Raw genomic sequence first — 27655 nt, 5'->3', positions numbered from 1 at the left:
TGGCATGTGTCTCCTGTAAAATGATTATATCGGGCAGCAAACGTTTTAAATATGCAAGCACTCTGGCCCTTTTAACAGGGTTCCCCAAGCCTTTTACATTCCAGCTGACCAATCTCAAAGTAGATTTATTAGCCATGGGAGACATTATTCTTCTTGTTGTAATTTAAATAGTAAACAAAGTAACTCTCCACATATACAAAAACTGAATTATGGTACCACCAACCAGAACAAAAAAATCTGAAACACAAGAACAACCAAACTAACAAAGAGGAGCCTCCCCAAACGAAGCCCAACTCTACCTTACCCCTTCCCCATAGGAACATTGTAATAACCACCATCCTTCTAGAACCCCACCCACTGCCCCTCACCAGCATAAAACACAAGATATAAAAAGTACTGGCTCATAACACAATGTAAAATTACGTTTAAACCCCAAATGTTGCAATTGTACCATAGTCAGTTAAGACAAAAAAAAAAAAAAATTAAACGTTTCCACCAATCCACACATTCCAAATGTTACCTGTTGCTAATACAAGTCTACTGAAAAAAAAAATATATATTTGCATAGAGCACGTGATAATAGTAATCACAAAATATAAGAATGTATATGTATATAAAAATAATATTAGTAGAAGTGAAAGCAAAATTACTAGTCCGTCTCAACTTGTCCACAACTTAAGCACTGAAACAGCATTACAGCTGACCATTCCCAATCAGTTATTAGTACGTACCGGCAGCTTCTCATCAAGGAGCTTCAATGCCTCGTCCGGCTTGTTAAAAGTGTGAGTGTCCCCGTCCAAAGTCACCACAAAGCGGGCCGGATAAAGAAAACCGTAGCGTAGATTAGCATCTCTGCACCGTTTGCGGGCCTTGTCGAACTCCCTGCGCCGAGCAACCACGTCCTGGGACAAATCTGGGAAGATGAACACTTTCGCTCCATCATATTGCAGAGGGCCTTTCTTCACAGCAAGCCTGACGATGAGCTCCCTCGTTTGATAATAGTGTAGCCGCACAATGAAAGGACGAGGCCTGCCTCGGTCAGCTGACTTGGGACCCGGTCCGCGGTGAGCTCTGTCCACAATAACCTTACTCGGAAAGTTTTCAATCCCTAGCAAATTAGGAATAAGGTCCGAAACAAACTCCAGCGGTCTGCCCTTTTCGGCTTCTTCTTTGACACCAAGTATTCTGATATTTTGGCGTCTTGATCTGGATTCGAGGTCGTCCAGTTTTTTGTGCTGCAAATCCTGTCCCTTTTGGAGCAAGCTGTACAGCGACTCCAGCTCCGTTATCCTGGCTTCGTGATCATTTACAGACTCCTCCATATCATTTATTTATTTATTTATTTATTTAAATTAGGACAATGCATATTCATCAACACATCGGCAAAAGCTTCAATGTAAATACGCCGGAGTTAGCACAAAGCTAATTTACATCCGTAGTCCTAAGGCAGGAAAGGACAGATAACACGTAGTCCCAACACAAGAAAACAAAAAAACAATACAGATATTACATCATAACAATAGACAACAATAGACAAATCTCACAGAGTTTAAGAGGCCCCAAGAAAAAAAAACAAAAAAAAAAAACCTAGTGTGAGCATGCTTGGTTGGTTTTCAGCCAGTGTTTCAGAGCTGTTTTAAAGGCTGAATACGTGCCACAGTTCCTGACATGGGCTGGCAGTGTGTTCCAGGTTTGTGAGCCTCTGATTGACCCCACCATTTGACCAAATTTTGTCCTACGCCGCTGTACGTTACAGTCTCCTCTGGTCGATGCTCTGGTATTTGGCCGATCACTAGGTTTTTTACCTATAAAATCCATTAAGGGAGGAGGAGCAAGTCCATTTACAACTTTAAAAATAAGGCAAGCATCCATAAAAATTTGATAACTTTCGAAATCCAAAATATTATACTTACTTAGAATGTTACAATAATGGTAGTGTAATGGCTTTTTGTCCAGAGTTTTCAGTGTTCTCTTAAAGAGGGACTTTAGTGGCTTCAAAATGGCCTCTGAAGTGTGAGACCAAGTGGTATAACAGTAGGTGATATGACTAAATATCATGGCGTGCATATAAGCCTTAGCTGATTCTGTGGTCAGAAAGGGTCTTATATGCTTGAAGTTTGACAGATTAAATTTAATCACATGCAATACTTTTTTCACATGTTGCTTAAAATTTAGATTAGAATCAAAAACTACTCCAAGATATTTAAATTGTTCCACCACATCCAGTCTCTCTCCATTGACTAACACAAATGGTTGTTCGGCCTCTGCTGGCTGCCGGGAAAAAAACATACAAACTGTTTTTTTTTGTATTAAGATGTAGACAAGCGTCATGGAGCCAGTGAGATACTGGCACCATAGCACCAGAGAGTATTGCAGCGGCTTCACTTTTGGTTTTTGCATGAACATATAATACTGTGTCATCCGCATATAATTGGATTTTCACAGTTTTACATACATTGGGTAAGTTATTGACATATAAACTGAATAAGATTGGTCCTAGTATTGAGCCTTGTGGGACTCCAGCAGAACAAGGTAGAAAAGTAGATTGGAAATGTTCTATTTGTACAGCTTGTTGCCGGTCCGACAGATATGATTTAATCCAGCAGAGAGTACTGTTAGAAAAATTAAATTGTGTTAGTTTAGCAAGGAGCACATTGTGATTGATGGTGTCAAAAGCACGTTTCAAGTCAAGGAACACAGCGCCCACAAAGCCGCCCATGTCAAGTAGATGTTTTAAATTTTCTAGAAAATAAAAGGTGGCAGTCTCTGTGGAGTGATGTTTCCTAAAACCGAACTGCATTGGATGAAGAGATGTTTCACTATTGTTTAGATGTTGAGTTAGTTGTGCAGCAACCCATTTTTCTGCTATTTTTGAAATCACTGGTAATATACTTATTGGTCGATAGTTCTCAGATTTTGTTTTGTCTCCAGATTTAAAAACTGGGGTGACCCTTGCAATCTTCCATGATGATGGCACTATTCCTTGTTTAATAGATTGGTTTACTATATGTACAATTGGACTTGCAAGGGCTTCTTTATGAAGTTTTAAGAAATGTGTTGTCAGACCAAATGTATCTCTAGCTTTTGAACTTTTTAAAGACGCTATTGTTTTTATAACTTCAGGCACAGAGATTTCTTGTATATTAAATACAGGTTTAGTGGGATCTAAAGAAGTATTAGCGATTACAGGGCATTTAAGATTCTTTGTTAATTCTTCAACTGAGCAAATGAAAAATGTATTAAACAAATTAACAATTTTGCCTAAATCATCTGTCAGTGTACCATTTACTTGAAGCTGCAGATCCCTAATAGGTCCATTTGTATTGCGTCTTAGGAGTTTATTCAGATTATCCCATATTATCTTCCCATTTCCATTAGCACCTTTTATAATGTCAATATAGAAATTAGCTTTAGCTTTACGTAAATGTTTTATCACTTTATTGCGGAGTGATGTAAAAATCTGCCGATCACATGTAAGCCCTGTTTTGAGACATTTTTTTAGTGCTCTGTCTCTTTCCTTCATCAGTTTTTTACTATCACTGTTAAACCAAGGAAGATTATCCTTAGGTTTTTTAGTTTTGGCCTCTTTTGTAAACTGTGCGAGAATTTCATTGACACTTTTAATAAAGTTGTTAGAGCAAACCTCTGTGTCCAAATTTTCCAAGACATTGAACCAATTACATTTTTCTAGTTCACTTTTTAAATGCTGTTGCAAATGTTTAGGTGTAAAACGATTGGTTCGGCCTTTGTCAGTAGTCATTGGATGCTGCCTCTTAATTTTTCTTGAGCAGAAAATAAAATTGTGGTCAGAAAGACCCGATAGGAGATTATAAGTCTTCAAAATTCTTTCCGGTTTATTTGTAAAAATTAAATCGATTGTTGTTTTTGACATATTTGTTATTCTTGTTGGTCCATTTATAACTTGCGTTAAATTGTACTTATCACTAAGTTGTTTTAATTTTCTCCTATCGGGTTTGCTGTCCCAGTTAACATTAAGATCACCCATAAAAATCATTTCCTTTTGGGAATTGCAATGTTTTAGAATGTTCTCAAGTTGATCATAAAAAACATCCTTAGCAGATGGAGGTCGATACATACAGATCACAGTGAAAGACATGGTGGAGGACAGTGTTACATTCAGACCAATGCATTCAACATTAACTTCCTCTGGCCAACTGATTAGCTCACATTTCAAATTATTTCTTACATAAATTAATACACCTCCACCTCTTCCTGAGCCTCTATCTCGTCTGAATACATGGTATGCTGGTATATTCACAGCTGCTGTTGGTGATGTAGGAGTCAGCCAACTTTCTGATATTCCAAGTATATCAATATTAGAGTCACTTAGCAAATGCTCTATTTGCTCCATTTTATTAACAATGCTGCGAATGTTAACATGACCTATTAAAATTCCTTTTGGCTTTGATCGTGGATCCCATATTACTTTAGCATTGTTAAGGGTTTGGAAGAAGTGCATCTTATTCTGTTTTTTAATTGCAGGATTTAATGATTGTAATTTTACAAATGGTGAGGAACCATTTACCTTCCACTCTGCTACCTGTGGTTGCAGATCAAAAGTATCTGGTTGACATACAGGGCCAACCTGAGATGGGACTCCAGGTAGCTGCAGTGGTGGTAGCCCAGGTAGCTGCAGAGGTGGTAGCCCAGGTGTTAGCCCAGGTAGATGCAGAGGTGGTAGCCCAGGTGTTAGCCCAGGTAGCTGCAGTGGTGGTAGCCCAGGTGGTAGCCCAGGTAGCTGAAGTGGTGGTAGCCCAGGTGGTAGCCCAGGTGTTAGCCCAGGTAGCTGCAGTGGTGATAGCCCAGGTGTTAGCCCAGGTAGCTGCAGTGGTGGTAGCCCAGGTGGTAGCTCAGGTAGCTGCAGTGGTGGTAGCCCAGGTGTTAGCCCAGGTAGCTGCAGTGGTGGTAGCCCAGGTGGTAGCCCAGGCAGCTGCAGTGGTGGTAGCCCAGGTGGTAGCCCAGGTGTTAGCCCAGGTAGCTGCAGTGGTGGTAGTCCAGGTGGTAGCCCAGGTAGCTGCAGTGGTGGTAGCTCAGGTGGTAGCCCAGGTAGCCCAGGCGTTAGCCCAGGTAGCTGCAATTCATAGTTCACAGAAGGCCCAGGATTTTTTTCAACATCACCCGCCAGAAGCAGCATCATCACAAGATGAACAATTCACAGGAATGATCTAGAAGAGTCCATTTGATCTTTTTTACCTGGTGGAGGCCTAGCATGGCCACAATCCAGCAGTCTTGTGAAGAGAATGTATTGACTCTGCTTGGCAGGATAGAGGATTAGATTACTCTTTTTTCGAGGGCATGTCAAACTCAGGAGAAGATAGACAGATATGAAGATCACAAACAAACATTTTGATGGCCAAATCCAAGGTCTTTTGATGTTTTTAGAAAGCTTTTGGGGCAAACACACAGGACCTGCCAAACAGTGTGCCTGCTCCTCGGCGGCCATCTTGAAAAAAAAAAAAAAGATATCGAGGATAAAGTAGTCTGCATGGCGGTAATCTTTGTAGAGATATCAGTAAACTTGCTATCCACTGATGACTGCAAGCTAACGATTGCTTGCATCAGGTCTGACGGCGAAGGGTAAGCACCTGCCGCCCCTGGGGTTAGCTCGTCTGCTAGCGTGCCCTTGGTAGCCATAGTGGCTAACTTGCTAACAGTTTCTTCTTCAGTTTTGTCCGTCTTGGCGCGACTCTCAAGTTTCTTTGTCTTCTTTGGTGGCATTTAAACAGTCTTAACAATGTTAATGGCAGAAGCACCCATCAAAAGGAGTTCGATATTCAAAAAAAATGTTACATTTTCAAAGGCTGGTGCGGAGCTCCTCGAAAATGCGACCTACTCCATTGCTGGCTAACCACGCCCCCACAAGACCATATTGTTAATATGAAATTCAAACAGCTTATTTCTTAATGAGAGAAGTTAATTTCCAGAAACCTTTCATTCAATGATAAATCTGGATGCAAGATAAGTCAGTAACATTTTTTATTGTTCTCTAGAAAATATACAAATTCTATAATATCATCAGGAAAACCTTCACAATGTCTATTATCATTCAGACACATGGTGCATGGTGTATACCATATTAAAATACTTGAATGATATGATCGGGAATATTTTAAACTGCATTAACAAATAATGAGAAGTGGACATAGTATACTGAATACAAACGTGCTGCCAATTTCCACTGGGTGTGCACGCAATGCGTTCAACATGAACTGTTGCTTCCGTAGCTAATTGCAGTCATTTTACAGCCAATTTCCACCAAGTTCACGTGCCTCCACGTTCTGGTTGTACTGTGATTTTGTTCCAACCACCACAACACACCAGTTCACACCGGGAGTGGGTCACCTGTGGAGCTGGGCTTCACATGCTCTTTTATTAGGTGTATTGTTTCATGTCTCTTTCCAGACACATTACATTGCTTCAAGGCAAATTTCCACTGGGCTGTGTGTGCGGCGTTCCAGCTGCACAATCACAACAATTTTAGTCAATGGTGTGGTTTATGCCAGGCATGGCACGGCGCATGCCAGATGAATCCAAGAAATGCTTCATCTCTCTGCTGAATATACATGCTAGATCTATTTTTGACAGAGCACGTTTCCAGAACGCATCAATCTCTGCCGTTTAGATGGAGCCAGACAGGAAATTGAACATGGGTATAGTGTAAAACATTTGGCAAACTTCAAAATAAAATCCTCATGGGGGGTTTACGGACGCTAAACTCTGTAAACAGTACATCATGACTCCTTGCATACTGCTGTTGTCCTTGTAAAAAGGACATCAGTGGTATGGATAGAGATAGCAGCAGTTTTTTTCAGTGCATATTATGCATTCACTTAGGTAAGCTGTCTGTAAAGAGCCATAAATGGATACCTATTAAAAGAACATGTGATGCAGTTATGAAGTATGCACCCCTGGCCACTCCACATCTGACATGCTTCCGGTGTGCATCGACGCACCACAGGTCAAAACAAAACCGCTGCATCGTCAGAGTGCAACGCATAGTCCCTCTTTTCATTGGGGTGGTGTTACTGGTGACCAAGCAGCAACCTCCGGCGGTTAAAATTGAAACTTATGCAGAATTGCATAAAACTGCAGTTTCTCCCTCATCCGCTAGGGGCTGGCTCCAAAACAGAGTGAATCCCCATAGAGTTCCATGTTAAAAAGGCCAACTTCACAGCAGAAATAAACATGTTTACAGCCTGGTTCAAAAATCCATTTTCAGTTTTACAGGTCACATTTACTTTCGTGACAACTGTGGGGGGAGTGATTTTTTTCTAAATCACCTGTTTAAAAGTAATTTAATTTTGAAATTCGGCACCTTTAGGTGCGTTACTTTTGATTGACATGTACCTGATCTCCCGCTTTAAGTAAGAAGAACAGCCGTGGTTTGTAGCCGGTTGACAACGTGACTTAGCTTTCGCCTCTTACCTCCGTTAGCTGTTTAGCTCTTATTTTCTCCAGGTTAGCTCAGTTAGCTCTTAGCGACAGGCAGCTCGGAGTTCCGGGAGACGACACGCATGCCCCAGTCAAGATGGTGATGGTAGGAACCGCCCACCGAGCTTCAATTCAGCTCTTCAGAAACCTATAGGAGACGTCACGGAGGCTCCATCCATCTTTTTATATACAGTCTATGCTGGTGACATGAATGTCAGAAGTCCTGTGAGAAGCAACAGTTGCAGCTGTGAAGAATATGTTAACAGCCGTGATTAGATAAACCAATCAGCTAGAAAGTTTCCTAATAAAGCCAGTTTGCTGTTATCCTAATTATATATTGCCTAATTACCAGCCAAGAATACTTCAGCCAAAAACACACTTTCACAGGAGCACTGCAGCATGTTACCATGAGAGAATGAAGTGCGTCAAGGGTAGAACATCAACAACTTACAGGGGTCTGTCTGAAGATGATGTAAAGCTAATCCTGATCAATACTACAATGCTCTGTACTACTACACTCCTAATCCAATTTATTTCCTGTTCCCAGAGTCAGAACCAAACATGAAGAGGCAGCGTTCAGTTTTTATCCTCCTCACATGCAGAAGTAAATTCTCTCACAATTCAGGTCTGAAGAAACTCAGTTGTTTTTTTTTTTGTTTTGTTTAAATCAAGGTTATAAACTTTGTATATGCCCCCTTCTCTTCCTCTATCAAAACAGCTGTTAATTCCTTGCACTATAATTTTTATCTTATGCAATTTATCTTCTTTAGTTTAGCTTTTTCTCTTTTAATTTAATTTCTTTGTCAAAGTTATTTTTTTCTGCATCCTGCTGCAATGTTCTTCATGTTTTGTATAAAGCTATTTTAATAATCTTGTACATAAAATGTGCTGAACAAATAAACTTGACTTGCCTATACAAGCAATATGGTTTTCCAGAATATTTACTTTATCTGTTAATTTCACTATTGTCAAAATGCAGTTTTATTATAACTTGGAATATTTATTGGTTTACAAGCCAGACAGCAGCCAAGAGAAGTGATGAGAGGGTGCTTTTATGGAAGCTAGGATGCACATGTAGGGAGCAAGTGGAGAAGCTGTTTTTCTCAGCAGCAATGCTGGAAATAGCACAGGAACTTGACATGTGTTGGGACACTGCCATGGATCTGAAAAGGTTACAGTTACACGTAACTGTAGCACTATTTCACTACTATTTGAGGCAGGAGGATATTTAAAACACCTTACCACAGCCTCAAAACCAGTTTGAACTATAACATGGATTCTATTGACATTAAAATGGGTATAATAAAAAATCAGTTTTATGGCTCAATGTATTGGATTGCGATATTTATGTCAACTAAATGCTGTAAAACAACAAATGAATAATATTCTCACTCATGCTGCCTGTTGTTGCCATCCTTTGTACGTGCTTTATACACCATGCAGTCTCAAGGAATGACACCCTGCCCAGAGTTTTACTCCTAGCTCTACAAATATTTATATTTTAGTCATCACAAGGTTTGTTGTTCACTCCCTGCAGACCAACATGTTATAAGCCACACCACCCTCTCCCTCATACCCCCCCCCCCCCCCCCCCCCCCCACCTTGTCTGCAAATGAATTAGCAAAGTGCAAACACACTGAACAAAACATCTCCATTTTATGCATTATGTCGAAGCATATTATAACATTTATGTTGTTATCATCGGGAGAAGGAGAGCTAGCTAGCTAGTCAGAGCTAAGCTCCTTTAGCTCTAACAGAGCTCTCCACTTTGGTAACACAAAGCGAACATTCGGGTTCTGGGCCTATCTTTATCCAACAAGTTCTTCACCAACACCGTTGTTTTTCTAGAGGTAATGTTGGATCCTGGTTGTTTTATTGTTTTTTTTTTGTTTTTTTTTGCCAAACTCTTCATTTCACTAACCGACATTTTGCCTCAAAAATACTCTCTGCTGTCCTTCATTTGTTTTAGCCTCTTATAAGGAGGTCCGAGGGCTCTGAGAGGAGAATGGAGGCAGCGATTCACTTGAACACACTGTACATGAATGTGCAGCCAAACCGGCTGGTGAACACGGGGCTGGACATCAACACAGAGCAACAGTATCGGTGTTGCCGCTCTATACTCCAGATGAAATTACACCTCTAGTTCTTCACAAAGTCATTTTTTATTATATCAATGTAAAAATGGTGAATTTCTGATTACTGTCTCTTTAAGACCATATAAAACACAGACAAATATATCGTGCTCAAAATGTACCATGAGTGGTTGCTATTAAAAAGCAGGGCCATAAGATCACAGGATTAAAAACAGAGATATTGTTAAGGACTTAAATGGACCTTGATTTCCATTTATACGTTTTAAATATAGTTGTTCACGTGATCACTATTTGTGTATTCTTTAAAAAATAATGGCAGTCTGTCTGTTTGCATGCACAAATGCAACATATGCACATTTTGTGGAGGACATACTCAATAGAAGCCATCCCTTCACACTTTTTGCTGACCTGTGTGTTGCTATAGCATTTCCTTGTTCATAAATGTTCATATACAGTACATGTAGGATTTCTATTTATACCAACACAAAAATTCAACAAGAAATTTTCAGTCCTGTCAACATACTGAAAACAAAATTATTTCCACTGTGTACTTTTTCCATCATGCACTGTCTGCTGTGCAATCTATACGACTGCTACCCTGCAGAGTACTTTTTTTTTTACTGCTTTGAGAGCTCATTTGAAGTACAAAATCAACCACTGTGAAGTGCACATGTGAACAGCAACTTTGTAAAAAGTTTGTATGCACTTTCTTCTGTAAATCTTCAATAGTCATGTATGGGAATACCAATAAATAAAAAAAAAAGCATTACCACATGCATACTATTGACTTTTAAGAGTATATAATTGTATCTTTTAGATGCATGGGATTATTATGAAAGTGGGATTTAGTTTTTCACTTGCCACATTCAACAGGGGAGATAATTAATCATGCCCCCCCCTGAGATTTGCATCCTTTGACAGCAGCAGGTAGACTATTAACCATGAGAGGAAGAGATCGAGGGAAAATAATTGGAAGGGCATTATTATGTTAAACACAGTAGGGGTGATGGGAATTTCATCACTAAGATGTTGTGTGCAATTTGTGCTTGACAGGAGGCATGGTGATTCTGGGGGATTTCTACACACGTAGAGGCCCCTAAATGTGTTAGCAAGCAGAAATTAGACTATCAGGAAAACTAGCTGCCTGTCATGAAAAGAAGCAAAACAGATATCTAGTTTCTCCTGCCATGCATGGATTCTGTTAAAGGACAAAAACAAATGAAAGGAAAGTTAGAAAAATGCTCTGCAAGGTCACCCTCATTGCTTATTTTTGAGTCAAAGCTTGTGCTTCTGAAACATATTGAAAACAAATTTCAAATAGCTGAACAGAAAAGCAAGACAGTACGAGGTCTATTTATGGAAGATTTGTGCCAGCAGTCATGCTTACATAGTTTGGTTGTTGACTAACATGCTCACAAGTTATGTTGTTGTGGTCGTTAATATTTATCCTTAAAAATGTGAATGATAATAATAATAATACTCTGTGCTTTTGTAGGAAAATACATCACTCTGGCTTTGCAGTACAGAAATGAATGAGACAAGTCATTAAGGGGAGAGCAGCAAACAAGTGAATATAAATTAACAAGCATTTGATTAAGATGTAACAGCTTTTGTTGACAATTTACTGTGACTGTATCACCACAATCATACATTTTACATAGTGAAGGGCTGCAAGAGGCAACAGCAGGCGTCTCTGTGGTTCAAGTGACTACTCTTAAAGAAGCAGAAACATTAGAAGAAAATTAAAAAGCTTAAAGAAATTTAAAGGGAATAGAGGAAGAAGATAGGATACAATATTCAGTTCAGAAAGTAGGGTGATAAGAGGGGATTTTTTTTTTTCTTGAGGAAATGACTTTTTTCATTCTATAGGAGATGGAGAGTGACTACTGTTCTGAAGTCACCAAAGCCTTGGGGAGCCAGGAGAAGATTCTAGACAGGATAAAAAAAAAAAAAAAGACAAGGTCAGAGTAGTGAGAGCGACTGGGAAAGAGACAGTGGATGTGAGAGAAAGGACTGACATCCAGGACTGAGCGATGCCTGCAGAAACTTTGCTGGGTATTGAGGTGCTCAGGTCACTTCTCAGCCCTGTTTATTATAGTGTAAAAAAATGCCATTAGGTAATTTGTTGGACGCATTCTTGTTGCAGTTTTTGTTGTGTGTGTAACTTTGACATTTTGAGAGATGTATTTTTAGTGTAATAGCATGACAATGGCTTCAGCACAATTGGAAACTTCAACATTCAGCCTGTTATTTTTGCCAGTACTCAGTACTCCCAAATAGTCTTCACAGCACAAAATATTAGCATTATAAAGCACTAGGAAATTCTCCCTGTTCTTATTGCAACTCTGGATTGGTTCCCTGAAGACTAAAGCATCTCTCTGTAGTGTAACTCCTTGTTGAGGCTGTAAGATGGGCAGCTGAATATGTGTGTGTGTGTCTGTCTTTGTGTGTGTTGGTGGGTTTAACAATATTATTACTGATACAAAATCACAAAAAACTGGTATGCAAGTAAAGTGTATTACAAGTAGTCAGGAAATGAGTTTAGCTAAAATTAGCTTTCCCTGCTACAGTGGATGGCCACTGGGAAAACTGGACAATGTTACTGTATTTTTGACAGTCCTTCCCGTTAGTAGTGATTGTATAGTGACGGCAGTATTCAAAAGAATATATACACATATCCAGGAGAAATTGGTAGTATGACTCTTAGAGTCTTGGAAGCCCTGAGGAATGACAGCTTGTCATCTCTTAGATGGGAGCAAAAATGTTTCTTCATATACAACATTATTCTCATCTGCTTCGTAAATACCAAGACCTTTCTGTTTGATTGGCTTTCGTGGGGTTAGATCACAGCCACACCTGGTGCCTTTCACCTCAAGCCAATTCAGTTTAGGCCAGGGGAGTCCAAAGTCGGTACGCAAGGGTCCAGTGGATTTTTGATGTATCCCTGTTCCAACACACCTGACTTTCATTAAATGGATCCAACAGCCAATGGAGTTCTGCACAATGATTGATAAGTTTGAGTCAGGTGTTTTGAAGCAGGGATGCATGGAAAATCTGCAGGTCCCTTGAGGACTGGAGGTGGACACCCCTGGTTAAGGCCTTTCATCTCTGTGACTGAAGTTTCTCTTTGCTCCACAATGATAGAGTAAACATGGATGGAGCTATTGGCCATCTAATACCAGTACCAGATATACAGAGTGCATGTTGTTTTGAGATGCATGCACTCTGTATCAGCTACACGTATGCTAACACACACACCATCTCATAAGCTGCTTAGAAGATATATCTTCCTATTTGGTTGGATAATGATAATGATAATGATAATGAACAACAATATGGTCACAACTTGGCTCAATGACTGCAACAAAAAGAGACAGGCACAAGGTGGTTTCATAAAAATGTACTTTATTAACCAAAATATTTCCTGTTTTACGTGTAAGAGTGAACAACTAATATTCAACAATTTTTTTGTAGTACAGAAACTGAAAACTAGAATTTCAAAACATTTCACGGTTTGGTGGGCGGGCAGTCACATAACAAACACACCAAAGATGGTTTATGTGAAGGCAGGTAAGTGCCTGATTAATCTAAGATTGTAACTTAGGATCTTGATTTTGTTGGGTATTGAGTTGCGCAAGCAGGTCACTTCTTATCACTATTTCTTCTCGTGTAAAGTAAAGACACCATTCTAATGGGAGTCTTTAATACAATAAAGTGTTGGGGTGGAAAAGGAGACCGACCATCCCGGGCCCAGGTAAAAAAGATTTAGTGGCTTTAATTGAATAAATAGTAGCTCAGATTCAAAGAAATTTTGCATAAAGAAACTCTATGAAGCATAAATAGGAGTTTTTATTATTTCTTTTAGTTGACTGAAATTATGTGACATAAGTTTTTTTTTTTTTTTTTTTGCTTTGCAGCTTTGTTTGCTTTGCATCCCTTTGCAGCTGCTTGGTAAACTATTTAGATCTTTAACGTTACTCAAACGTTAGTCTTGCATAGCCAGAGATAATTCCACAATGCAGCGTCAGCTATAGATTCAAGCCTTGTCACTGTGATACTACAGGGTTCTTTGTGCATCTAAGCTAATAAAAATGATCCTTGTAGACACAGTTGTAAAACAAATTTTATTCTGGCAAAGAATAAAGTAGGGAGAATCCTAATAATTGGTTAATTTTCACATAAAATACATATGAAAGCAATACTTGATTTTTTGTTCTTATTATTCAAATTAGTAGAGACTTTAACTTTATTTATTTATTTTATATATTTGTGTATGTAGTGAGGAGGATTATGGGGCTGATAAGCAATGATGAGGAACGTGAGACAGTACAACTTGTTATTAATGTATTTTATTTGACTTTTCTTTTCAACTACTGTCATTTCCCCAACAAATTTAGTAATATTTTGTCTCTACATTGGTTCATCAGGCATCATTATATCATATATAGTTGAACAGGGTTTAGCTCAAAATTAACAGAGCAACAGGTTTAGCACTATGTCCATGTCTACACAGGGTGTGTTTTGCCAGAAAGAGTTAGCTGTAGGTTACCATATTTTGCATGTAAAATTGTTGCAGTATAATTCACAAGTATGGGTCAATTGCATTGATATGCTGTTCTTGTTCTCAAAAGAAAGATCAAACTGGTAACAAATAAGAATTATACCTATTCTCAATTGGAAATTGAAGAAAAAACACATGTTGATCATTATCCTTTTGGTGATGACATATTTTTAAGACTGTAAGTCTCCTTTAGCATAAAGATTGTGATCCAATCAAAATGCTGTATTTAATGGTAAAATCATCCTGTCTCATGCAGGTTGACTGGCAGCACAAAAATAAGTTTTCTGATTTAAGTGTTCTCTGTCAGTGGTAATAAATAGTTAAAGAATAAAGCTGCACTGGTGTGATTTCTGCACTGAAGAAGTTTTTAAATACCATAATTATTTAACAATGAAAACCAAATGGCAAACTGGTAGATTTTTACCAGTCCAATATTGTCTTTGACTGGATCTATTTGATTTTTAAAAAAATTTTAAACTTGAAAATTCAAATCCTTTTTTGTCTTACAAATTTCCAGCTTGACCTACCTATTGCCTTTTTTCTGTAGTGCATACATGCTGCTGAGAGTTGTAAGTTCTGTGTTTTCTCTTTTAAATCCCATGTGAACTGAGTCTTTGCAGTCACAGATAAAAGACCTCCACACACTAAAAAACATGTTTGGCATGACAGACTGATAACATAAAGCATTTTAGACATGCCCAGATGTGTATACATACATTTGAAGGCACAAAGTCCTTGTCCGACTGTCACTGCTTTGCTGTCTCTTTTAGTCAGAAAAATAAATGCATTTTGATTAAGTTCAATTCAAATTTTTTTTGGATAGCACATTTAACACAACACAAGCTGTCCAATGTGCTGACAAGAATTGAAACCATAAGTACAAATCCAAATAATATCAATAAGTACAGTATCTGGTAACCTGTGAGGTAAAATGATATTTTTGATGATTTTTTCGTTTGAAGCCTTTTTTAGCTTCATATCAGATATTAAATTAGAACAAAACTGATCATTTACAGCATATAAGACTCAGATTTTATAATGGTGGTCTGGTTTTTTTTTTTTTTGTTCATTTGTTTCATTTTCATTTAATCAGAAATATTGAATAAATATCAGCTTGATTTTCATTATTCTTTTACAAATCTGAAGCAAAAAATAAACAAGCTGTTTTTGCACTTTGGTCTGGAGGTAATATTTTAAAACATTTACAGTAGAAAAGAGACCCACAAAGAGAAAGTGATTTGGTGCATTACCACAGCCAACTGGTGAGGAGCAGATGACTGAGTGGTTGTGTGATAAATTAAATGCAGTGTTCCTCTAAACATAAGGCTTGAAAACTATCAGAATCTTCATTAATGAGACAAAAGTGGTTTCGGTTGACTGTTTTAATAAGGCATCTACATGCCCCATATCAGCTTCTCTTGCCCATATTTTCAGTATGACATGATTAATAACTTTTTTCTCTTAAAAAATTAACATGTCAATTTGTTTGCTTTACTTTTGACAGCTTAATAAAAAAAATCTCAAATTTAATTGATAAAAGTGTATTTGCCCCTTGAAATTATCTCAGCACCTACCATTTGACAAAGGTTGCAGTAGCTATATGGTTCTCCCCAGCTTCTCCCAAAACACAAGGACCTTTTGGGTGGATGTTGGTCCCTCAGGGAGACGGGCAGTCGGGTGAGGAGCCTCCTGATGCAGCAGCAGCAACCCCGAAATCCAAGCATCATTGATATGGTGACTTTGGCACATGGACAGAGTGAGTGACCACAACAGCAAAAGGCAACAGATGTCAGTTTGCAGAAAGAGAATCTGTCGCAACATCTGGATCATGGATATCTGACCAATTAAATATTAAAATCAATTTTTGTCTAAGGGTGTTTTTGTAATCTTTCCAACCTTAGCTTAAATCCAAAAGTGCAAAAACAGCCTGTTTTTAGTTTAGTATCAAAGAATAATCAGATTGTTTAAATGTCCATTTTTCATGTTTGAATTGAATTTAAAAAAAGAATAAATAATACAGACCATTGTTTTCTCCTTCCATAATGTTTAAAATGTCCCCCCCCCCCCCCACCCCCCACCCCCCCCAAGTTTTTTTCTATTTCTATTTTGTAGAACCATGAGTGGTGATAATGTGAAAAAATCCATCATTTTGAGGCCAGGTACACTGCAGAGAAAATATGTGAAAGTGATATATTGGTCTTTCACTATATCAAAAAAGTATCATAAACTTTCTTCTGTCCTGCCAAATTTCCATTGAGCTGACAGATTGATTGGGTGTCAACCAAAGATCACTTGGGCTACACTTGTTCTATTGAGCTATACAATTTATTTAAAAATACTGCTGGGCTGCTGAGATGGGGGGGGAAATCAATGAAGGCTGAGCTGTAAATTTAACTCATAGAAACCAGCCTTGAAACCGAAGACTCTAACACCACTGAGCTGGTGAACAAGACCCTTTGAAATCCTTAAGATTTATGGCATAACCAGTTCAATATACTACTCTCTGCTACGAGACAGGTCAAATCTATTGTTTTCTCTAGATGGCTCCAACACCGAGTGAGATCACTTGTCTTCAAGCCACTACACATGAGATTAATTCTCTGACTTCCTCAATACTATAATCCCAATTTATTTACTTCCCTGATTTCTGTATTGTGGACCAAGCCTGCCAAAACCTGTTAGATTGGAAATCTTACCCTCTTCTGTGCATTTTTAACAAGCCTCCGTAGTCAATTGTTTCTTTCTTTTTTTTTTTTTTTAAATGTTCCTAAATTGACAAAGACATTGCAGAACTTACTGTATGCTTTTTTTTTTGGAGGGGGGGTCTATCGCTATCTTTTTATGTTTTTTGATGTCTTAACAAAGTATTAATCTTGCAGTGAAGTTTCATGTTTGCTCAGCCAGAGTGGCGATGGCAAGCTTGTACTTGCATCCGCTGTTTGCAGTATGTGTTACAATGACAGATTCCCAGCTGCGTTGCCATTAACAACCACTCATTAATTTGCCAGCAAAGGGTAAAACCTTCCACTTATTACTTTTTTTTTATTACTTTCTTGCTCTGAATGTCACAATGTGGTATTGGACCTAAAATCTATTTATACAGTTTCTCTCCCAGGCTGTTTGTCCCCACTCCAACCCCTCCCCAAACAGCAGAGGTGGCTTTGTCGATCTATTTCCAGATGACTCTGACTGGAGTCATTCGAGTTTAATTTGACATTTTAATTTAAGTTTTGTGATGCACACCTGTGGCGAAAAGGCTGTGAAGGAGCAATAAGTCACATCTGTGTTCTATTACCTTTGGTTTTTGCTGCTAGATGAGACATTATTCCTTCACATTCACTTGGATAACAAAAGCTCTGGTTGGACCAGATTATTACAAACCCTGATGCATGTGGTTAAATTTGTCCAGGCCTTTTCAGTGATTCGAAACATTACTCTTGACAGTATTCAGCTTTTCAGCCATGCACTTTACTCAGCTTGTTTTTAAAGGAATGGGGTGTTTACAACATATACATTTAAATATAAAACAAATATTTTCCATATGAGCAATTATTTCATGTTTTTGCAAAGGTAGAAATGATTATATTTAACATTTAACATTAAACCAAATCTTTTTTCAGTCTGTGATGCCACTTATGTCCTTACATTAGTATGTGCAGCAGTATTTGGAGGATTTGAGGGTCTTGTCTCAAAAAGAGTAAAGAAGTAAATTCTTTATGATTTCACAGCATAAGACTGGGCGAGTTGATGCTAGTGAAAAGGGGGAGTCACTTCCTGTAAACCCGTAGATGTGTTGTTAAAATGTTGCATCAATCAGAAGCAGAACTGTTGTTAACAGAGCTGAAATGGTTGTGATGGATGATTTGTGTTCTCATTGATTGTGCGTGCGGTGTCAAACACAAAGTCCATTCTTATCACAGCAGGGATCTACTTCTGTGCTGTTTTCTCTCTGAAGTACAGTTCAATGTTTTGAGTTTTTTTTCCCCCAAGGACAGACGTACCAACTTACATTTAAGACTATGCCCTCACTATCAGAAAGTCTCCAAAATCACCTTGGTCTGTTTGATTTTTGCTTGAGTGCTTTTTGGAGTTCTGTAGATGTTTTGATTTCCCCACAGTCCAGACACATTCATCTGGGTTTTACTTGTTTTTGCCAGAACTGTGTCACTTGACCACTTACTGGTGGCAATGTCCCACAGGAGGCAATTAGAGCCCATTCTATTTTGCAATTACTGTGTTCATCCATGTAGGATGGCACAACTCTACAAACAGCTGGGATGAATTAATCAACGCTGCAGGCGGAGAGGAGGTGGGATTGCACATTTTCACGGTGTCATCTGCTGCAGTTTGGGGTTTTGCTGTGTGGTGTCTTGCACAGGTATAGAAATTATTCAAAACAATAAAAGTGTGGAATCTGCAAGTTGGGAGATTATTTTGCAGAAGGTTATTCAAGAAAGTGTTTTGCAGCAGTTTATTTTGTACTTTGAATGTAATGCTTTAAATTATTAAGATATTAAAATCAGATTCAACAGATGCCAAATAGTTGATCATGTACATCTTATATTATTTGCAATAAGTATGCTTTTTTTTTTTTTTACATTATTTCCTGTCTTTATTTCTTTATGCTCCCATTTAACATGTTGATAGTTCAACATCCCACCCAGCTGAGTGAAGTTAGTTGTATTTTTCTGCTTTAAGGACAGAACATTGCACTTGAAAAATTAAAGGAGTGCTTGTCTCAAAAACAATGTCCTGGTTGTTTTGAACCATCCAGTCCTCACTCTCAGACATGTAACAGTCCTCTCTGCTGTTTATGGCTCTTTGAGTTTGATTTCTCTGTGCAAGAGGTAGACTGTGGGGCAGGGTTTGCCTCCAAAATGCTCAGATTTTTGGAAACACACATCACTCTATACCAATGAAGGGATTAACTTTAAGAGCATTTTTGTATATACTTTGCTTTTTTGCTCCCAACTAAAGACTTTATATTTATTCTCTTTAATTATGTTAAAAGTATCAGATAACAGATGGATAGAACTGGATGATCTCAGTCGTGATTCTGTCAGCTGATGGATACCAGTCATTGTTGATAATAAGCTGCTAGCAGGTTTAGGTAAATTACGGTTGTGGCTCATGGTAAAGAATAGAGCAAAGCAGGACAGAACAAAGTCATAGCTGCTTTTCATAATTACTAGATATTTTGTTGTGCTTTAAAGATCACATTAAATTTACCAGTAAAAACATCATTAGCACTGTCACTTAATGTCTGTTTTTAGGTCAGTAAACAAACTCTTTTGTTGGTACCCTTAAATCATATTTTATCAATTTGAAGCAGATTGAAGCTCAGTAATACCACTCTAAGGCAGCCCATAAACACTGTCTGTATACAGTTTTAGCAAAATTTTAACTATTGACCTTATTTTAAATAACACAGAATTATAGTGTTTAACCCTCAAAGAATTATGCTGCTGCTGACGTGCAACCCTGCTGCTCAAGGTTAAGAGAGTTGCAGACGGGATATTCTGTCCATATTGCCATGTTTCAAAGATTTTTGCCAAACTATCACTTCACACATGCATTATATTTTTATAGAAAAAACTTCCTTAGCTCTTTCCTTTCTTTCTTATTTCAAATGAAGGCTGCAACGATTTTTCGACAACATCGACAATGAAAATTCATCTACGCCAAATTTCATTTGACAAGTCGCGTTATAAACCCCCCATAACAGCTTTGCTAATAAAACACTGCACCAGGCGACCTTATGCCATTCACCAACCACGGCTTTTCAGACAGTATAAGAACTCTAAACACCAAGCAAATGATGCAAAGCACCACAGGAAGTGCTGGGAGCAGTAATGTCATTTTGTACAGTGTCTTTGTTTAAACAACAAAGAACAAACTGACAACGGCACAACCTATTTCCAAAGGTTGGGGATATTTTGCGCTAAAAAAAGTGTCAAACAGGTGAAATCTGTAGTCTGCCACGCAGAGTTGGCGTACCATGGCAGCAGGACAGTCATGCATGAACACCTGAAACAAAAGCACCCCAGACTCATGGTTTCCAGCATTCTGGATGGCAAAGTTAGCATTAGTGAGTAGTGATGTGCTGATGTTACCTTTTGCAAAGAGGTTATGTTTTTCTGGTGTTATCAGTTATGAATAGATTTTCATGCAATTTTCAGGAATTGTTGGAAATATGAAAAGGAAGAAGTGATTTAATTTTGGTGGTGATCCGGATCACCGTTTAGATTCAGAATTTTTTTTTAAAGGATTCTGGTTCTTGCTTACCTTATAAAACAGGCTTTTTCAAGATGCAAATAATCATTTCAATGCAATTCTATGAAAATGAAGATGTTAATATATATATACATATATATATATATATATATATATATATATATATATATATATATATATATATACACACACATATATAAAACAGTGTAGATTTCTAAATTCGTCTCTGTTCTTTGCACTTGTAATTTTGGTATCCTTAATAGTAGGGAGTTTACAGCTGCCCACAGGGCTCAGATATGCTACATGAGGCATGTAAGCTATTCAATAATTTATTAACTGTCCGTATCAGTTTTAAATAACATATTTTATGTCATTAAGATGTCTTTTCTATCTCTAAAACCTGTTAAAGCTGTGAGGTGCATGCAAACTAATAAAATAAATGAATGATGTTCACGTAGCTCTGTTAAACTTGCACCCTGGAGTTAAAAAAAAAAAAAAAAGGTGTTTGTGTCAAGTCAAGACAATGAATTTCAATTAAGTATACCTGATTAAATATGCATTGTTTATCTTGATCAGCATTGGTTTCTAAGACATTGATGGCTCCTACTTAGAGAGCTCTGAATTCGTGCTCTGATTATGGTCTGTTATACTTGCCTTGAATGCACACACAATCCCATCAATGAATCCCCTGCTCTGCTGCCAGTCAGACTAACAGGTCTCAGGTCTCTCTAACACCATCCACCAAATGTTGGATGTTTGTTTGTTTGTTTGTTTTTATTTAAAGAAGAAAAAACTTTTTTTAAACACTCGTACACCCACTAAAACAAGCTGAAAAATGTTTTTATACTGATCCAAAAATAAAGGAATAGCATTAAACTGTGGCCTATATGTTGTCGTGGAGATCCAGATCATCATGACATCCTGAGAACATTTTTATGGTATTGTTGATCAAACTTCAGATGTTGGTCTTAAATGAGTCTAAAATTTGGCCTGGCAAAATTTGGCAGTTTGTCTTGTGAGATATTATAGTCGGTAAATATGCTTGTATAAAGATAACGTGAGCTCTGCACCTATGTATTTTATTTCCATCAGTGCTAATCTGGGCCATCGCCGATAAATTCACAAGACTAGAGTTATTTGAAATCTAAAGAAATACAATAAAAAAAGATAATTATACATTGAAAGTAAAGTCAATCTTATTATCTTCTGTAGCATTTTATAGGTGCATAAAGGACTGCATAGTGAGTACAATATTTCATGTTTAGATGCTGTGGTTACCTCTCTGGCTTTATGATACTTCCCCACTTGTAAATGATGCAGTCCAGGAAAGAGAAAGTGAAATCCATTGGCAATTTTTACTTTGTTAATAAATCCAGATTTTAATTATCATCCCTAATGAGAACAATTAAAATGTAAACTCAGAGTAAATGTATTATGGCGGATTTAAACCTGTGCTTTCTATTAAGAAACTGCAAAGCTCGAAGTAGACCACTGTGCTCACCAATCTACATGTAAAGTAATGAAATTATGTTTGCAATTTTTTGTCAGGAAACACTCTCTGGGTGCTTTACTGAAATATAACATCCAGCCTTTCAGCAAGCAGTCTGACTGGAAACGTTGGTCAGTAACCATTGCAGAAGTTATCATCCATTTATATCAGCATGTATAGTTTTCATGGTAACAATTCACATGGGATGACTTTTATTGCCCTTCCATTCAGATGCTTTGGGACGCTGCGTCTCTTTCTCCCTCCCTTTCATTAGTGCTTAACCCCACCTACTGCATCAACCACATATATATATATATATATATAATCCACATGGAAATTATGGGCTTTGATGAAAATGCAGAGAAGCAGTCCATTGAAATATCATGTACTGATGTAAGTAAAGTGAGCACACACACAGTACTTATATATGTGTATGCTATGTTTAAAAATAGTAAACCTGGGCAATCAAATATTTAGATGAAGGCTTACTATACAAATATTTTCCCACACATTTCAAATGTGTATTTTCTTTTTCACACTTCATGCAGACATCTCACTTTTGAGGACAATGAGTTACTAATAAATAAAATATCAAGAATGCAGACAGGGCTGAAAGCATCAGTTGCTGAATGAGTGTTAAATTAACCAAGATGGAGTTATGAATGTGAGGGGTTTCAGTGCAGTGAGCTGAAAAACATAACGGATAGCAGACAAAGTCTTTGTGTTTGATGGTAATTTTTTAATTGATTTTTTTTAAGTTAAATGATCATCAGACCATAGCTTTGTGATTCTGTGTCAGACAGATTTTTCCACTTCTTTTACACTCAACACAGTCATTTAAATGGGCAAAACCAAAGCCTGCTCAAATACAACTGGTTGAAACACATTTGGACAATATACATGAATACAAATATATTCAGTACAAACAAATGGTTGTTGTATACTTATATACAGATACCGGTACTTGTTTTTAGTGTACAGACCAAATCAAAGTTTTTCAGAAATAAAGTAGGCACTTGGAGAGCACAAAACTCTTCCAACCAATTGGTTTTTTGTCAATAATTGTAGGCATTATTTTTTAGTTAGATGCTCAAATGGCAAAATTATTCTCATCTCCCAAATGTAGCAAACCCTTTTAAACAATTCCTTGATCCATGTGGTGATCCAGATTGCCCACAGAATGTAATTACTTGCTCCTTATTCCATTTCAGAGATTTTCTGAAAATGTATTTTAAAATCTGTGCATTCATTTTTGAGTTATGTTGCTAGCAGACAGACAAACCAGCACAGCCAAATACACTGCTCAAAAAAATAAAGGGAACACCTAAACAACATGATGGAACTCCAAGTCAGCCACACTTCTGTGAAATCGAACTGTCTACTTTCTGGCTGATGTTTTGGTCACTTTTGAATGCTGGCGGTGCTTTCACTCTAGTGGCAGCATGAGACGAGTCTACAACCCACACAAGTGGCTCAGGTAGTGCAGCTCATCCAGGATGGCACATCAATGCGAGCTGTGGCAAGAAGGTTTGCTGTCTATCAGCGTCGTTCCAGAGTATGGAGGCGCTACCAGGAGACAGGCCAGTACATCAGGAGACGTGGAGGAGGCCGTGGGAGCACAACAACCCAGCACCAGGACCCCTACCTCCTTTGTGCAAGGAGCAACAGGAGGAGCACTGCCAGAGCCCTGCAAAATGAGCTCCAGCCGGCCACAAATGTGCATGTGTCTGCTCAAACAGTCAGAAACAGACTCCATGAGGTGGTATGAGGGCCCGACATCCGCAGGTTGGGGTTGTGCTTACAGCCCAACACCGTGCAGGACGTTTGGCATTTACCAGAGAACAAAAAGAGTGGTAAATTCGCCACGGGCACCCTGTGCTCTTCACCGATTAAAGCAGGTTCACACTGAGCACATGTGACAGACGTGACAGAGTCTGGAGACGCCATGGAGAACGTTCTGCTGCCTGCAACATCCTCCAGCATGACCGGTTGTGCAGTGGTTCAGTAATGGTGTGGGGTAGCATGTCTTTGTAGGACCGCACAGCCCTCCATGTGCTCGCCAGAGGTAGCCTGACTGCCATGATGTTATGGACTGGCCCGCCCGTTCCCCAGACCTGAATCCAATTGAGCACATCTGGGACATCATGTCTCGCTCCATCCACCAACGCCAAGTTGCACCACAGACTGTCCAGGAGTTGGCAGATGCTTTAGTCCAGGTCTGGGAGGAGATCCCTCAGGAGAACATCTGCCGCCTCATCAGGAGTATGCCCAGGAGGTCATACAGGCATGCGGAGGTCACACACACTATTGAGCCTCATTGTGACTTGTTTAAAGGACATTACATCAACGTTGGATCAGCCTGTAGTGTGTTTTTCCACTTTCATTTTAACTACAACTCCAAATCCAGACCTCCATGGGTTGATACATCTGATTTTCATTGATAATTTTTGTATGATTTTGTTGTCAGCACATTCAATGATAGAAAGTATTTAATAAAAATATTTCACTCATTTAGATCTTCGTGTTACTTTAGTGTTCCCTTTATTTTTTTTGAGCAGTGTACATGACCTCAGCCTTGGCAGAGGTAACAACTGGAGGAGTTACTCCCCCCGCCATCCTTACCACAACTTCCTTTAACTTTTGCAGTTTGGTCATTTTATTTCTCTGCAATAGGCACACCAAAAAGATTTCTTGGAAGTTTTGGAAAGGCATCCTTAGATGAGCAGCATACATCTTTTATCACTACTTTATGATGCTGATTTCAAGTGACCTTGCAGCTACATATGTGTGTGTGTGTGTGTGTGTTACGGCCTAAGAAAAAAAAAAAAAAAGAAAAAAAAAAGGAAATGTTATGCTATATTGGATGAATCAGCAGAATGCTGGACTCCATGCATGCCTGTCTGGCTCCATCATGCTCATGTGAACAGCAGGCGCGCCACAGGATGTGTCATGTCATTATTCACCACCAGGGGCCAATGAACAGAAAGCAGCAGAATGCTTTCTAAACAGCGTTTCCCCTGTGTGAGGGAAGACCAGACGTGTGTGCGTATATGCCTGTGCTTACATCTCTGTGCGTTTGTCTGTGTGGTCTTGGGAGAGAGAAATAGGGTGCCTTATGAGAGAAAGCGAAGGTGGGCAAATAAGCAAGCCAGAAAGATTTTTTGTGTATACAAGAGCTCAACATCCCTCCAAGGTATTTTTAGCATGGTTTTTCCCACGTCTTCTCTAAAGTCTGTGTGCGGTAGAAAAACACACTCCCTTATATGAATAAGAGCTCAGATTGTCCCCAGCAATAAATCATTTTCAGTCATCACATCTGATATGGTTCATTGCAATGAATTTTTCATATTCATTGTTAATCAAGCATTACTTCCTTGCTACACATGCAACACAGAAACAGTAGACCATGTCATGTTGTGTGCAGTTAACCTCTTATTTAATGTAAGTTAGCACGCACACTTGTTACCGCAATGCATATTTGAATGTCAGTGTTTCTTTGTGTGTGAAAAGATCATCATGGCACTTCTGTTAAAATGTGACCGGTTCAGAATCTGATGATTAGCCGTGCTGGTCATAATGAGGCTTATTTCATGCTGTAAATGGATCAGCCATGCATAATGATTTTGCCCGGGTCAGTTGCTTTGAACATTTTTTTTAAAATATAAAAGTCAAACACTTCTTCCATTCAATAGTTTTTGTTCTATGAAGAACTCAAGAACTGAGTTTCCCAAATATGATACATTTCCTGTTCTCCAGCTCCAAGATGAGTGTCCCAAGTTTCACATTTTGTAAAACTCTTCATCATTGCTGATTTAAAAAAAAAAAAAGAAAAACAAAGGTGTGCGCAGAATTTGCATTCATTGTTACAAGCAATAATTGCTAAAGATATCAGGTTTGAAGACTTTCATTCATCTCATTGCAAAACTAACACAGCCATGTTGTTTTGGAACATTTTCATATGATCCACGGGTGAAAAACATGTTAAATACATGGATACCACATGTTCAGACACACCTCATTCACATGTAAACCACATTCATTAAACATGTTATTCATGTGAGTCACTGATGGGCCAAATGTACTTCATACTTCTGATTCACTTTGTGAACTATATTTGTCAAAGACACATAGTTCACATGTGACAAACATGTGAAATTCATGGGATCACATGTTTCACATGAGGTTTATACGTTTTTACACATAGTTCCCATGTGGTTTTTTGACAGTTAATCTAAGAACAAGCATGTATACCCAGAGCTTTATCTATCCAGTCATTTTAATCTGGTTTATGAACATTTCTGCCTCTGTGTAAACAATTTTTGGTCATGAATCAATGAATCTTTTACTTTTAGCCCCAGAATGGATTCTAATCTGCTTTTGCATGTGCTCCTTTATCTTTTGCCAACTAAACTGCAATACATAAAAATGCTAGAACAAAATCTTTTTTTTTTTTTTTTTCCCCCAAACTCATCTAAACTGTGTGGAAAAATTGCTCTAAGGAGTGAAAGACATCACTGAATATTATCAGAATGCTTCATATGCTTCATGTTACTGTTTGCAACTGTTCAGGTCAGTCAACCATTGTTGGACTTCCGAGTCCATCATGTTGCTGTTTGTGTCAAAATCCGACAAGTTTTAGGTTTCTAACAATGTTGGGATGTGACCCATAGATTTTATTATGTTGTCTGCTGACTTTGGCAAGCCTCAGTGCAACAGTTTAGTTGCAGTTATGCAGATTTTAGTGTCCATTGTAGTTTAATATGTTCATATAAATTGTCACCAGAAGCCTTCACAATTCACCCTGAGGGGGACTTAAAACAGTGTGTGCAAAATGTCATGGTAGTGCATTCAAGAGAGTTGATGAGGCATTTCGTCAAATCTCAAATGTCGAGACACCAGAGAGGAAGCATCACGTGTCATTAGGAATAATTTGGTCCCACAAATAAATGAAGTAGCTTTCACAACAGTCTGTGCAGAATTGACTGATGACAAACGCTGCCATCCATGAAAATAATATGCTTGTTGTCATTAAGTATCCTCAAAGTCCCCCAATTGGACAATGTCAGGTTTTAAAAGTGAAATGAGAAACAATTCTTCTTAACATCCAACAAACTTTGATATTCAATTGGAAGATGGAAGAAAAGAAGCTTTCCCAAGTTGCTATTTCAAAAAACATTACATTCAATTCTTTCTCCTCAGACTTTAACATCTGAAAGTATTTTAACCTTTCTCTTCCCCTTCCATCCTCTCCATCTAGATCCCTGTTATGACGGGAGCCTTCATGGACTCCTCGCCCAATGATGACTACAGTGGCGAGCACTCGCTCTTCAACTCCTCCGCCAGTGTCAACGCTGCTGCCTCAGCAGCCTCCGTGCACGGCCAGCAAGACGAGCAGCAGTCCATGTCAAGTGATGCCATCTGGCTTTGGATTGCCATCATAGCCACTATTGGAAACATTGTGGTGGTGGGTGTTGTTTACGCCTGCACTTTCTGAAAGGCTGACAAAGACAAACTTCTAACCCACGCATCCTGCTTTATTTTGGATATCTGGAAACCTGAATCCGGCTCTGTGGACCAACACACATCTTTTCTCTTTGTCTCTGTCTCTCTCTCTCTCTTTCTCACTTGGGTTTTGAATCAGTTAGGGTCCCTAAGGGTGTATAAGTTCTCATACTTGACAATGACATATAGACTACCATATTTTTTTTCATGAAAAAGGAAACATGGGGATTTGGTTGCATTTGTCATCTATAAGTACTTTTGAATGTGACAGCTGAAGTTTGACGAGGAGCTTGTCTGTACAGCCGCCTCTTAGTTAAAGACAGA

The 27655-nt window shown here is 38.4% G+C and overlaps 1 protein-coding gene across 1 annotated transcript in view; it reads left to right on the top strand.

Annotated features, from left to right (window-relative positions):
- The window catches only part of LOC306772799 (uncharacterized protein C14orf132), a gene marked incomplete at its 3' end in the record, with an annotated part of 47484 nt that extends 20161 nt beyond the window's left edge, over positions 1 to 27323 (top strand). The window contains exon 2 of the mRNA XM_079262421.1: positions 27087 to 27323. Coding sequence (XP_079118547.1) covers positions 27087 to 27323 — 237 coding nt within the window. The remainder of the gene's footprint in view (positions 1 to 27086) is intronic.
- Positions 27324 to 27655: the final 332 nt, after the last annotated feature.

Source organism: Telmatherina bonti (assembly GCF_933228915.1).
Source record: "Telmatherina bonti genome assembly, chromosome: 22".
Classification (NCBI taxonomy): domain Eukaryota; kingdom Metazoa; phylum Chordata; class Actinopteri; order Atheriniformes; family Telmatherinidae; genus Telmatherina; species Telmatherina bonti.
Note: the sequence above shows the minus strand (reverse complement) of the source record. Positions and strands in the feature narration are given on the sequence as shown.